Source organism: Panicum hallii, chromosome 3 (genome assembly GCF_002211085.1).
Source record: "Panicum hallii strain FIL2 chromosome 3, PHallii_v3.1, whole genome shotgun sequence".
In the NCBI taxonomy this organism is placed as follows: domain Eukaryota; kingdom Viridiplantae; phylum Streptophyta; class Magnoliopsida; order Poales; family Poaceae; genus Panicum; species Panicum hallii.
Window position 1 is genome coordinate 51,293,338 of NC_038044.1, and position 15,110 is coordinate 51,308,447.

At 41.7% G+C, this 15,110-nt stretch overlaps 1 protein-coding gene across 4 annotated transcripts; it reads left to right on the forward strand.

Annotated features, from left to right (window-relative positions):
- The first annotated feature begins 766 nt into the window (after positions 1–766).
- On the forward strand, positions 767–13,600 carry LOC112884823 (SAGA-associated factor 29 homolog A-like). 4 transcript variants are annotated; one of them, XM_025950415.1, is made up of 9 exons: positions 767–1,135; positions 6,182–6,275; positions 7,172–7,248; positions 7,334–7,443; positions 9,265–9,347; positions 9,960–10,019; positions 11,057–11,207; positions 11,946–11,959; positions 13,229–13,600. In XM_025950415.1, the coding sequence occupies exons 1-9, from the start codon at positions 985–987 to the stop codon at positions 13,329–13,331; spliced, it is 843 nt and encodes a 280-aa protein (XP_025806200.1). In that variant the 5' UTR covers positions 767–984; the 3' UTR covers positions 13,332–13,600. The 4 variants fall into 4 exon arrangements, with proteins under 4 accessions (XP_025806200.1, XP_025806202.1, XP_025806199.1 ...); XM_025950417.1 differs by having other exon boundaries at positions 769–1,135; positions 9,960–10,010; XM_025950414.1 differs by having other exon boundaries at positions 771–1,135; positions 7,331–7,443.
- The last annotated feature ends 1,510 nt before the right edge of the window (positions 13,601–15,110 follow it).

Below are 15,110 nucleotides of genomic sequence, written 5' to 3' on the forward strand. Positions count from 1 at the left end.
TGTAGAATTTAAAAGTCAACTTAAGCAACCTCTCCACTTATCCTAATTTTAAGATTTAATTAATTTCATCGTTGAAGCAACTTCCCCGAAAACCTACCAAAAATAACACAAATTGCCCGTTCACACCAAGGTTTGATGCTGAAGCACCGATCCGATGGCAACGGGTAAAATCTGCGCAGATACTAACTTTGTAAATCCGTGCCCGCACCCGCGCCCGCAACCCGCCACGAGCACAAAATGACGCCCGTAACCGCTATCCGCAGATATCCGTATACCCGCGGGCACATCCGTGTACCCGCAAGCTTTAGAAAATCAAACACACATTACATTTCAACAGCAAATAAATACCATTTATTTAAGGAAACAAATAAATCTGAGCATATAAATGAACTAGTCTCATGAATATATGATACATCATTCATTAACATAAACCCTAAATGAAGTCGGTTTAGGACCCACATGTCAGCCGCTAAATCCGGTTTGGTGGGTTTGCGGATGCGGATATTATTTTTTCAAACCCGTTAGCAGATATCCATCGGGTTTAAGATTGTACCCGCGCCCGCGCCCACGCCCGCGCCCGCAAGTATAAATGCAAACCCGTATTCGCGTCCGTTAAATTTGCTATCCATGGGCACGCGGATATTTTTTACGCGTTGCCATCTTTAATTCTGCCTAGCACTGGGCACGACGAATTGCCTAGACGGCGGAAACGCTGCCATCTCCAGCTGTGTGGCTGCCGAAACCGGCAACAATGGGCTTCCGCTTCCGCTTCGCGCACCCGCATTAACCACCCCCCTGCAGAAACGGCACCGCCCCTCCCCCGATTCTTCTCTCCTCTCTCCTGCCTCTCTGCCGCAGACCGCAGCTGCCCGCGTCCACCGTACCAGAGAACCCCCCGAGCTGTGCGCCCGCTCGGCTCGATCCCCCCCCTCCCCGGCTCCCGGGTCGGATCCTTAGAGGGGTTGGGCGCAGGCGAGGCCGGAGATGTCGTCGTCGGCCGGGGGCGCCGGCGCGGGCGGCGGCGGGGCGGACATCGCCAGCCTGCTCGAGAAGGCCAAGGAGCTGGACCAGCTGAAGAAGGACCAGGACGAAGTGGTGACCGAGATCAACAAGATTCACAAGAAGGTCCTCGCATGTAAGCTACCTTCTCTCTCTCGCTGCTGCTACCCCACCGCCCCCCCCATTATCGCTTCCTGTTCCACCTCTCAGCGCTGACGTTCTCGTCGATCGATTGATCGGCTGCTTGGATTCGTAGGCTAATTAGATGTGAGCGAATGCGTTTGCTTGCTTTATTGTCAGTTTGCGGCGGTTGAGGACGTTCACTTCTGCTGGAGTGTCCACTGGAACAGCGAGTTATGGAATATTTTCTTTTTCGCTCGGAGTGTATGCATCTGTGAGTGCTGGGATGCGCTTAGCTTCTGGATGTCTTGTTGACTGAAATCGGAGGTTTGTGCATGGCCTTAAGGGTGGTTGTCCTCACTCGAGAAAGATGGAAATAGGTCCTTTTGGCTTTCGGTGTCAGGCAACCAGTTCTTATTTTTGTCCTTTTGCTGATTGAAATGCCATGTGTTCAGCTTCATTGGGATCAAGATTCAAAGGTGTGAGCCATGTGTCCAAACATAAAGGCAAATGGTTCCTATGAGGAAATTAAGGACACGTTAGTCTCTATCCACACGCGCCATGGAACCAAATTAATAAGCCATGGAGGGTGGTAGGAATATTTTTGGGAGGAATCATTAGAACATTCCATTCTATGTTAATTAAATCAGGCAACTATCTTTATTGTGCAAGGAAGACAGATAAAGTCAAGAGTTAATAATCCTTGGTTGTCAGTTTCTAAGAAATCCAAAAGGATTACTGGTAAAGAAATACTTTTTTCGTTTTTTGTGTGGGTTTCGGGGGGTGGGGCCTCATCATAGAAAACACTACAGTAAATGTAGTTGACCACCAGCCAGGCAATGAGCCAAACACACACTGAGTGATATGTTCCTGCTGTATGAAGCGGGTGTAGGCTTCAGCTGAGTGAGAATATAAAATGTGAGATCATATTTTCAAACCTGCCTGGTTTTGTATATGTTATCTTGTTTCCTTTTACTTTCCTCCAAACCAGGCATTAGTATTTATATATTTCAAATACTTATGCTGGTTGTAAACTGTTATCTTTAAATGAACCGTATGCCCTCCTGATATTCAGTTCTTTGACTAAATTGTTGTGAAATAAATGCTTTGGACTTTTTCTGAAGAAACAGGTATCCATTTAAGAAAAGAACGAAGTTGCATGTTTACAGCTGTTTGTTGATGCAAGGAGTCAAGCCTGCGCATAACTTTAATGATGGCCTCTGATTTACGTTACATCTTAGGATAGGTTGTGATTGAAGTCTATAGACTTGTGTGGTGTGGTGAGGCAAGAGCTGCTAGAGTTTGATCTTTACCTTTTTTATTACAGGTGCAACTGTTAAAGGTTTCTATCTACCAAATACTGATCTATTGTTTCGAGAAAGCTTCTAATTTCATATAATACCTTGGCCTATTGTCAAAAAAAATAAAACTTTTAATAACTTTGTTGTAAATGAAATATAAAATAGTGCATGAACTCACTGATTCTGTTGTATCCAAGAAAGATTATACTGGTAGCTGTAAAACTCATATTGGTCCTGCAAAGCATAACAGGTCATCTACAAATTGACATGTTGCCCCTATAACCAACGATGGAGACCTGGCCACACTTGATCCTACCATCTAGAAGGATACTATTCATTTATTCACATCAAGCTCCTCTTTAATGTGTGCATCTGAAAACAACCACCCAGAAAACCAACTGTCCATCTACCTTAGAGTTCCCAAAGCTGTGTCCAGTGGATCTGTCCCAGCTTTCCAATTGAGTTCTGGTTAATTCATAGTCAACGGAGAATAGGAGATGCCACCGGCAGGGGGAGGGGAGCTGGGGGTTCTGCTAAAGGAGCTCAACGATCTGGATCAGCTGTGGAAAGAGTATGAGGTTGTCATCACCAAGATCAACAACATGCACAGGGAGATCTGAACCCTACGCTTAACCTATCCTTATTTACATTCTATTTTGCCAGATGATTAGAATCCGAAGTAAATTGGAGCAGAATAGGAAGCCACCTATTTGGTTTCTGTATTATTGTAGGTCTGTTAAGATACTCGTTTTATGAATTACCTTTTTTTACCCACCAAAAGGTTGCCGGAGCTTTGTGGGGTTCACACATGAAGATCATTATCTTTACTAGAGGTTGTTGGGTATTTTTATTTTTGCGGAATCTCGATGAAATGCTGGAATTTGCTTGAGTTTGTTGAATTCAAGATTTCTACTTTTATGATTGTCAGACTACGATGTTGGCGTGAAACATTAATCTCATAGGTGGTGATTGGTTGTGCTTCCTAGCTATAGTGGGTAGGAATCTATGTTACACGGACACGGATACGCGTATCAGTATCGGAGCTGATATGGATGCGCGGATACGTCATCTTCTTAAAAAAACCTTGATACGGCAATACGTTTCAGCATTTTTTTAAATAAATAAATGACAATACATAATAAAATTGAGGCAAATAACTGGAAACAGTAGAGCCTTGATGTCGGTCGTGGCCTCAGGTCCTATGCTACCACTTGCGCTAGTGCTGGCACTAACCTGCTCGATGCTGCCATCTACCCCTCAAGAAATCAAGAACAAGTCTCTGGATCAGAAGGGAAGGATGAAATCAAAGAGGCAAAGAAATGGGAAGGAAGAAATCAATCTAAGCTAGATCGAGAACGGGAAACTCATGGGAGATTTCTGGAGAGTGCTGGAGGAGGTTCGTCGTGGGCAGACGAACGGCCGCTGGCGGGCGGCAACGCTCGTGCTGCTGCGTGCCGGGTGTCCGCGCCCATCCTTTCCAGGGGCTCGTTGTGGACGGGCAACGCTTGTGCATGCTGAGACGGCCGTAGGCACTCCCTCATGCCAGCGGCTCGTCCTCGGCGAGCAGCGGCACTTGTGCAGGCGAGCAGGCACCAGGCGGCTGCGGCTGTGTGCATGCTAGTCCATGGGGGGTGGATAGATAGGAGGCTGACGGCTGCTCAGTGGGCCCACATATCATTATCCAAAAGAGCGTCCAGATACGTGTCCGGCCCACATATCGAATGGTTGATTGTTTATTTTTTTCTCGATATGCTACAGACACGTCTCGAAGCTATATCGACGCCGTATCAGTGTCTGATACGTATCGGACACATGATACGTGGTCTCCCAGCCGTGTTCGGCTAACGGAGGTAGGAATAAACCATGACTAGCCCAAGCGAGCTTTACACAATGCAAGAGGCTTTTGTTTGTTTGGTTGGACACAGTTTAGATTGGCCAACTTTGTGTAGGTTTGGTTGCCTGATTTGTTTGGGTGGCATCACCTCTTCCATGCTACGGTGAGTACAAGTGCCAGCGCCCCCTTCACCAGGAAGAAATAGAGCGATTCAAGAATATAAATACCACGAGAGGAAAGATTGGAAGAAAATTGAAGTTGAGTCGCGAAGCACACGCTCTCTGAGATTGAGGTGGAACTTTGTTGATTTTGTTGTTACTCCTGATATTGAGGACATGTCCCTGGCAGCAAGGAGATTGAACACGCGTCCATGAACCTACTCCATTGCAGCTTGCTGATCGTGAGGCTCTCGGAGTATCTGCGACACTCAAGCACGTGTTCATGGAACATGGCGAGCTGCCCTTCCGTGTGTTTCTTGAACACACGTGAACCTATTCCATTGCAGCTTGCTGATGGCGAGGCTCTCGGCAGTATCCGTGACAGTCAAGCACGCGTCCATGGAACATGGCGAGCTGCCCTTCTGTGTGTTTCTTCTCAAACGTTATTTACTCCAGAAATCACCGAGGCATTACTCCAAAAAACAGATGAGACTCAATCGGATAAATTGCTCCTGAAATCACCGAAACGAATAGCTTTGGACAGGTGCCGGTGGATGTTGGGCATCATGCTGCCGCTCGTTTGCAAACTAAATCTAGCTTTCTCGTGCAAATCAAACTCTTTATCTCGTCCTGCACAAAAATCAAGCTCCTGCAACCCCAAATCGACCATCTCCTCCTTAGCCTACGCCGGCAACGCTCCGTCATGTGCGCGTCAATGCTGGTGGAGACCATGTGCATTGGTGTATGTGTGAGAAAGAGGTTGCTAGTCGTCACTGTGGAACCGAGGAGCGGGATGTCGTTGTAGCGGAGGTCAACAACTAGCATAGGCCTCGGCGGGCAGCAACAACGATGCGCTCGGACTCTACGGGCGCCGCCTGCGATGCGGTCATGCGGTTGGATGAAAGAAACGGCGATTCACCATGGACTCGAGCTCGTGGTGACTGAGCTAGAGCAGTAACGCGAGGTGAGTTTCTGGGCAGCACATGGTGGGCCCTCCCTAAGCCAGGCTGCATAGTGCGGAAACAAATCCCTTTTGCATTTCCGGCTGGCCACCCTTGTGGTCTCTTTTTGCATAGCTAGGGCCAGGCTAGGTGGGTTGGGCAGGGAACCAAACATAAATAAGGTGCACTATACAAGCCTGTCCAGGGTGTTATTCACCCTACCAATCACAACCATGGTTAAAATAATCTTTTACTCTGGTTCAATTAACAGTTGTGATGCAAACCTTTTGGTTGGGAGCACCGTTATGTTGGTTGGTAGCTCAGAGTTGAGACAGAGAAATGAAATTTACATATGAAATAAATTGGAACACCATAGTTCTTGTGTGTCATCAGATAAGCTTTGAAAAAATCTTGCATTTGGTTGAAGCTTTTTCTGCGCAGTGCCCTGTGAGGTCTATTATCTCTGTTGGCCTCCAGACCATGATAGAAGTCTGTTAAACCATACTGATCCAAATACATACACTTCCAGTCCAAGCTGGTATTGTCGGGCCAAAGTTATATAACATTATTTCAAACTGGTTGTCGACATAAATCTTTTTCAACTTTGCAGCTGAACTAGTGTAATCCCATTTTAAGCTTTCAGCTGGTTATCAAAACTATAGCAAAGTTACTTACATCTGACAGAATGAAACGGAGTAGTTTCTGTTTTCTTAGCTTATTCCTTTTTGTTACTAGTTGATGTGGCTACTCATTAGTGTTGCTATCAAGTGTTATATACCCTTTGTAAGGACAAACATTAACATTACTCAACTCTGCTTTGTTTTATAGCTCCAGAGATGGTTGATAAATCAGTTGATGCCATTTTGCTTAAGCTCCGTGGTTTATATGCACGTGCAAAGGAGCTGTCTGAGAGTGAAGTCAGGTAAAATTATGATGTGCTAGCCTCTTGTTATCTGGATGGACTAACATTATGTCAAATCAGGAAGTATTTATTTGTTTCCCAAACTATTTTTTCTTCCCAAAAAATCATTGCGGAGGGTTTTCATGTTAAAATACCATTATTTTGGATTGAGGCATGAGCATTTGGGATTCACAGTTGAATCTGTTTCCTTTATTAAAAAATATTTTAGAAATAGATATTCATCCCTTCACAGTAAATTGCCTCATGCCCTTTTATTGAGAATAATTATTTTAGAAATAGATATTCATCCGTTCACAGTAAATTGCCTCATGCCCTTTTATTGAGAATAATTCTATCTTTGGAATAGTACTAGATCATCAGTTATGTTTTGCAACTACATTTTTAGCTATTAACTTAGTGGATTGTTGAGGAGAGTGTGTGCAATGGGGGCAAGTTACTAATTAGGATGAAAGGTAGATGGGTGGTTTAACCTTGGATCATTAATGCTCTTGGAAAACTAAGTTCTGTGTAGTATGAAATGCCGCTTTTATCACTCTCTCTACCACTGTTACTTGATTTTAGTTGGCCATCTTATCTTTGAATCTCAGTTTTTTCCTTTGCTCCTTCTTAGCTTGTTTCTTCATGCTTAAAAGCATGGGCATCCCAAATAGAATGGTGTTACCTATGTCCCGGTTATCTTATCTCTATCATTACTGCTAAGGTTTGACCACAGTACCTATTTCAACTCAATAATTCTAATATTTGCTTGCAATATCTGGGAAACTCATATAGCTCCACAAATTGGACTATCACTCTCTTCCTGCTTTCATTTTTGCTATTGTTGCATGCAAATTTTAATTATTTGAAGAATGAGAAATGCAACAGTGGAAAGATTTCACAATGCTGCCTTCTTGCAGTGCCTCAACTGCTTTGATTGGATTATTAGATGGTCTATTGCAATCTGGAGCTTCAACTGCACAAAGGAAAAAGATAGGTGAGTATTAGAAGTAAGATTTTGCAAGCTAGGGCCTAGGATCATGGTGAACGCAGTACCATAATTGCTTTCTACATTGCAGAAGTTGGTGAACAGAAAAAGAAGAGGATCAAGTCTGATACAGATACGGCACGATTTTCTGCTGCGTCTATGAGGAACCAACTTGACCAAGCTGCAAACCTGAAAGGAGAGCAGGTTTCAACTTCAGCTGTATTTAGAAACATCAGTTAGTCTTTGTATTTCATGTATTCATCGGTGCATGCTGCATTAATGTCAGAGCTTCTCCCTTCCATGTAAGAAAAGATAGGAACTTTCCTGTATTCTGAACTAATACTGTAGGACTTTGTGCACTATGTTAAAGGTACCAATTTTGCAGCTGTCCTCCTTCAAAACATTAAAAAATAATTGATCACAAGGGGAGACTACTCATCCGGGCTTTTTTCTAAGGTGCTGTTCTTCAAACCCAGGTCGGGATGGGAGTTTCAACGACCCAGAGTTCCACGCTCTAACCCGTCCACCGTGAGAAGCTTGTTTCCCTCAAAACATCCATAATGGGAGCTTGGCTTCCTCAACCATGCCGTTCGGGTGTTTGAATTTGGATATCGTTAGAATGGCAGAATTTTGGACTGCACTAGTACACAAAACTAATATATTAGGATGGTAGTATATGATTTGTGGTTGGCTTGAAAATGGGAGATCTCAATCCTTCCAATTGGCTTACATGTAGAAGCTTGATTTATTTTCTTTTTAATGAACTGCAAAAGTTTTCCTTTATTTCTGATATAACTTGTTTATAGTTCTTATTTAACTCTTGCATTTTTTGTTATATAATCTTAAAATTTTGCTCTGTGAATGCTCTTTGTGTTTTTTGGTATCTTTCAAATTCCGTTTCTTATTTATTTTGTTAGCTTTGAAATACAAGGAGAAAAAGTAACCGATCTTATTCCTGATACCTGGATGGGGTCATTTTTTTAATTCCATGCTCTTAATTATGTTTTCCCTTTCTAGAAATGGTTTCTTAATCACTGGCCTTTACTGGGATCTTCATTGGTAATTTAAAGCAGATTTTTATGGCTTACCCAAACCGCATGATTCTTAGACTTGGACTATATTTTAGTAACTCTGTTTGCTAAGCCCGGTCTTTCTTATAAAAAACTAAAAACAATATGGTAAAACTGCTCTTGATAAGTTTCTGCTTATAAGCAAGTAATAGTTTGATCATGTAAATTTGCACAATGCAATCCATCTATGCGATCAGATCTTTAATGAATCAAAATTCATGTTTCAATCAAAGAAGTTTTGTTGTATTAACTTCAATTATTCAAACAAAAAACTTATATTTTTTGTTTAAGGTGTTAACTTAAATTAACTTGGCGAACAGTGAATCTGTGTTGCAGGAAACTAAGCCATTAGTGTACTTCAAGAAAAATACTGCATTATATAAGTATTCAACTTAGCCTAGCCCAACTTGCATGGAACTAAAAGGCTTTCTTGTTGTATATATGTATTGAACTCGACATTAATTCCTTCTAGTTGTGGGTAATTTTCAGTCCTTATGAATTCTTTTTGTGGTTTATGTCGGAAAACATGCCAGTGCAAACTTTTGCAGAGTGGTAATAGAATAGGGTGATTCTAAAGAAACTAAGAAACTGCCCAATTCTTCACTTGTATAGTTATAAATTGTAAACCTGTTAAATATTAAACCAAACTTAGTTGGGTGCATCAAGGTCCAGATATACTAAGTTTGTTATAGATATTATTCTGTCGTAAAGTCTCCTTATAATTGAATTGACATTTATACAATCAATTAGACTATACGTTAGTTGTAAAAGTTAAAACTAGTTATAAATACCATACTTAGAGAACGATGACTGAGTTTGGTAACTGAGTTTTTGTGCTCCAGCAATGCCCTTGCTAGTATATAGCCTTAGCTCTTTCCCTCTATTGGTGTACATGCATGATTTATGTATGTTCGTTTAATTATTCAGTTGTAACATTCATGCTCTGTCATTGCAGGTTGCAGCTAGGGTAAAGTCAGATGATGAAAAAGATGAGTGGTTTGTGGTGAAGGTCATACATTTTGATAAGGAAACAAAAGAGTATGTATCTGTTTTACATCATTCCATTTGTATCGCAAGAACTTGTTTGTGATATAAAAAGTTTAGTCTGGAGGGAAAAATAACCTGTTGAATGGGGGTAGCGTTAATAACAATTTATTGCCTTGACTGTTGACTTGAAATTGGAGTTGTAATGTGTTGTAGCCCAGATGGCCATGGGCCAAGCCCAGCCAGTACTGTCCACACGCATGAACAATACCTTGGCTATGTAGCGCCAGGTGGGGGTGTCGCCTGCTTTCCCACCAAGAGAGCTTTGGGGATGACATGTCAAGTACTGAATGCAGCACCGAGAATTGACATAAATAAGAAAAAAAGGGAAAACCGAGCATTGCATTTTATCATCTAGAGATGAGGTCACATTTGATAAATAAAAATTCATCTAGAGATGAAGTTGTGATAATATATTATTGGCTTGGCATGCTGAAGTTTGATAAGATATTTTATATCATATTTTTGAAAAAGTGCAAATCGCATGCGAGTTCTTCTGCTGGACACATGTGACATTATGTTATTAGTGTGCCTTTGCGTTATATGTGACCACCACCCCGTATCATGCTAGAAAGTATCACTCATTCACTCTTAATGAATCTGCAGGTATGAAGTGCTTGATGAGGAGCCAGGTGATGACGAAGAGAGCACCCAAAAGTACGAGAGGTTTAAGTTCCTAACTATCTTTCCTTGTTGCAGTTTCTTGTAGTATATGGAAATTAATAAAACTATCTCTGGAATGATCAACCTTTAACTTTGAGTTATTATTGATCAATTCCTTGAACTCTGAGTTATCAAAAAAAAAAAGGAAACCCTTGACCACAGGGGGTGACTCCCCTAGGATTGTTCTAAGAAGGTTCCGTGCTTCGAACCCGGGTCAAGATGGGAGTTTCAATGACTCCTGGAGTTCAATGCTCTAACCGGTCCACCATTAGAAGCTTGGCGAACTAACCTTCAAGATCACCTACTATATCAAATTTCTCATTTCTTTATGTCGATGAAGGCTGAAAGCAATATAGCTTGGGAATAATAGATTGATTAAGGGAGCGCGGAGCACGTATTCATATATAGGCAAGGTTCTCCTAGGGTTTATAGAAACAGAACCAATCAGGAGATCCTTGCCTAATAGGACATCACCTATCTGTTCCCTAGGGTGCGGCGCACGGCAACATGCCTGTGCGGCCTGCACCCAAGGCCTAAAGGGCTGGCCGAATAACACCTTGTTAACAAAAGCAACTATTTTGTATAAATGGAACCAGAAGTAGACATTGATTTCAATGACATTGAAGTATTAAACTATTTTGTCATATGGTTTATATCAAATCTGGAGGTAGAACCAATGACATTTTACCAAATCTGGAGGTAAAAGCTTCTGCGCTACAGTTTTCTCCTCATAGCTTTATTGTACCTGTCACAGAACCACAACATTGACTTTTAAAGGATACAGTTTTAGATTTCGGACACCTTTTATAGGAACACACATATGTATATTTTTTGTTGTATTTTCTAAACAACTGTTATTTTGGAATAAGTAAATTGTGGGTGAAGGTTTGACTAAAATATTGTTGATGCCTTTTTCTATGTTTATGAAGTTCAATGTAAATCAAGTCAGTGTTTTAAAATTAAGCAAACTTTGGGTGTTTATTGACATTATTCTTAAGGTTTGACTCAAACCTATGGTGCCCTTTTCTGATGCATTTCAGAAAGTACAAGTTACCTATGTCTTGCATTATTCCATTTCCAAAGAAGGGGGATCCTTCCAGTGCTCCAGATTTTGGGCAGGGTCGACAAGTCTTAGCAGTTTATCCTGGCACAACAGCTTTATACAGAGCTACTGTAGCTTCTCATCGGAAGGTAACATCTAAAATGCACATAAATATTATGGATAATCTAAGTCATAATAATTATGCAACTTTTCCGTTTGTGTACTTGAATTTTGAAATCTGATGCATTTATATATTATTACTGTCATGTTAACTTAGTCTAGAACATCAATGCTACCATTGAGATTATCGAGCTTTTTGTGAAAGCTAAACGTTTCAATCCTTGGAAGCTGTTATGCTCTTTATTGCTAAAATCATTTAAAATAAGCATATTAGGGAGTTGGAAGTAGAAAAATGAAAGTCAGATGAGCTGTAAGGAACCTTTTTTTCTAGTCACAAATACTAGTCTGAAAATGCAGGAACCTTTTTTTCTAGATTAGAAATGCACAAAAGTAACATAGTCTGACATTACTGTTAAAAAGAATATTATTTTACTCACTAAATAAATTAAATTAATTATCAAGCTTAGGGTTATGGAAACAACTATTGAGCAAAAAATTGTTCATGAAACACAGCTGCTATTACGTGTTGCCATATATAAACTGATCTGTTTATATGCGTTGTACAGTTATGTTCCATCAACATGGTTATTGCACAAGTAATTGCTGGGCATTTGTTAATTAAGTTGAATCCATCTGTGGTTCTTTCACAACCACCACAAAAAGTGATATTACCATTCTTGATTCGCATTTTGTTAGATTGCTTAGTCATTAATGCTCTTGTCTTTCTGTCATTATGTTGATGTGAAACCGGGCTGCAAAAAATCCAGAGGAAGTCTGATGAGTAAGTTATCTTTGCACTCAAAACCTCATATCCTAATTCAGTGTTTACCTGTTTGTTTTTGGTTCAGTTTTATATAGTTCTACATCAGTTTGGTTAAAGCTTATACCTTTTTGGAAAAACTGCGGTCTGCTCCAAGAATTTACATTGTGGTCATGGCGTTTGATTCAAATAACTCTATATGGAGTAGGGGTAGCTATTTTTTACTGTGGAGTATCACTGGAGCTTTTATCCTAATTCAGTGTTTACCTGTTTGGTTTTGGTTCAGTTTTATATAGTTCTACATCTGTTTGGTTAAAGCTTATACCTTTGGAAAAACTGCAGTCTGCTCCAAGAATTTACATTGTGGTCATGGCGTTTGATTCAAATAACTCTATATGGAGTAGGGGTAGCTGTTTTTTACTGCGGTGTATCACTGGACGATTAAATATTGCTGAAATTTTCCCATTAGGGTCATAAAAAAACCTGTACTCCTTTTCCAGTTTATTTTTCTTATAAATAATTTCTCCTAAGAATAGCATCAGGTCTAGTTACTCCCTTCATTGTCAAACATGGTTAGAGATGCATGCTGTCAAACTTTAGAAACTTTTACCATTAATATACTTGAAATTCTAAAATTTACATGGAAATGGTGTTAGTACAGTTGCCATGATAAATAATTTTCTGATGACTATTTTAAATAACTTTTTACGAATGCTTAGGGAAATAATTGTGAAAGACTAATATCGGAGACCATGTCATGTTTAAAAGGACAAGTGATAAAAGAATCGAGCTAGTAATACAGTTGCTTTATTAAATTTTAGTTGCCAAGTCTCATTGCTTAAATCAATACTCATGGCACATGTATTTATTGGATTGTGCTATTTAGATAATGTTTATGGTGAGGGGCTTAACAGAACAAATTGATATAGCAGACAATATGAATTCCTGATAGTTGCAAATAACATTCTGAGTACATAATCGCAGTTTTGCAATAACCTAAACAATATTTACAAGAAACCTATACTGATTGTGCAGTTTTTTTCTTAACATTTTATTGTGTATATGTGTTTCGTCTCTTCTGTCCTGCATACTATCGTTAATATTCACAGAGCTTCTCTGACAGTATAACACAAACAGTAATACCTAAAAAGAAAGAAATTTAATGTGTGTGGTCCTGTAGAGGTTTGCAACTCAACTTCCTATTGTACCCTTTTGATTAATATTAGACAATCAACAGTAATATCATCTTTGCCTGAAACTATTTTGTGACCATTTCCTTTCTTTTGGCAGTTATATTCTGGAGTTTGATGACGATGAAGAGGACGGGTCTCTACCGCAAAGAGCGGTGCCGTTCTATAGGGTGGTTGCCCTCCCAGAGGGCCACCGGCAGTGAAGATCTCAGACGGGGTCGTCCTGCAGTGTAGTGTAACAGACAGCGCAAGAAAATAAGTGCATCTGAGTGTGGTAATATAGTAATCTTGTCTCAGCTGCAGCTGGCTGCGCGAGTCGGTGCAGAGTATGGCGCCTGTAATTTGTGGGCATTGAAAATAATTTATGTGCGCTTGCCATGCGTCCCGTAGTTGTTAAGATTCCAAGCTCACCTATCCTGTAAATAGAAATGGATCAGTGTTGCTTTCTAATAAACTTGTGTCTGCCTCCAAACTCTTATATGCCAAATTAATCTTGTGAAGTGGTTACGAGCGATTTAGCTATGATGAATTTTACTGACAGGTAAAAGGATTCTTTTTTTTTAATAAAAAATCAGCAGGGTACTGTTAGGAAAATGATTCTAGATTATAGTCTATGATTTTGATGATTGAATGATAATGTAGTCACCGGGAGTAATGTGTTCGTTAAGATGCACTGTTTGTAGTTCCGAGGATGAATTACAAGCCATCCAAATGATAGTAAAAAGAAAGACTTAAAAATTCTATAGCAATTAATCAGTGGTTCACCAAAGCTTCAGTGGTTCACCAAAGCTTTACGCTAAATCAGTTGGTGTCACATTCTAGGAAGGCTGGTATCTCTGGAATCACTGATCCATACGATGTCCACAAAGATCAACACTGGATTAGTCGGTGTCATCACAGGGTCTGTTTGGTTGCCTGGCTAACTCCTAGCCGGGTTTCCTAGAGCCGACCAACGGATGTTTGGTTGCCTGTTTAAGCGCTTTAGCTAGGTTCCACCAGTACAAGAAGGGGACTTTAGCCAGGTTTGCTGGAATTGTGAAGACCGAGTGTTTCCACGAAGCCTGGCTCCATTGATGCATCTTCTCGAGTTAGCTCACCTCCCAGTCTCTCTCACGGCGCTCTCGAGTCGAGCTCTGCACGCGCCCGCCGAGCTCGCCGGCGCCCGACCGCGGCTGGGGAGCTCACCCGCGGCCCGCGGAGCCGCATCTTGCTCGCCCGCTCGAGGCCGGCGCGGAGCTCTCCCGCTGGCGGCGGCGCGGAGCTCGCCCCTGGCGGCAAAGAACGCTCGGTCGCGGCGGAGCGCGCCCACGCACGGCCGGTGCAGCTCGCCCGCGGGGCTGCCACCCGCGCGCACTCCCGCTTGCGCCGCCAGGCGGAGCTCACCCGTCGCCACCGTTACTTCTGCGCTCTTCCTCTTCCTGCGTACTTCCCTTAGAAATTGATCTCTTCACGGGTTTATTTGCGCTTCCAATTGCACTTGCTCACTGATATGAAGAGCAATAGAACTGATTCAAGTCAAATCAATCACACAATGGTGAGGAGGCGGTGGACGAGTACGAGCCAGACCTTCTGGGCGGCGGCAAGGATGAGCGGATCATGCAGTTGGAGACGGGCCTTCCGGGTGCCGACAAGCTAACTCTGTACTAGCTGCTGGTCACCGTGCAGCTCGGCGGCCGCGCACGCCATCGCATGGCTCACTTGCAAACGAGAGAAGAGAGGAAAATCAGAGGTAAAGGACAGCAACAGCTCACCGCTCACAAAGAAGAGGTAACGCCACCCACGAGTACAACGAAACCAAACACAACAAAATCAAACCAGACTCCATGAATACATACAACCAAACATGAGCAAATGTACTAGTGAAGCCAGGCTTAGGCTGAATTGGCTCCAATCCTAACCAGGCTAGGATAAGCTAAAGAAGCAAACAGACCCATAAAAGTCCAACACCGTATTAGTCGGTGTTCAAGGACATGAACATGAAG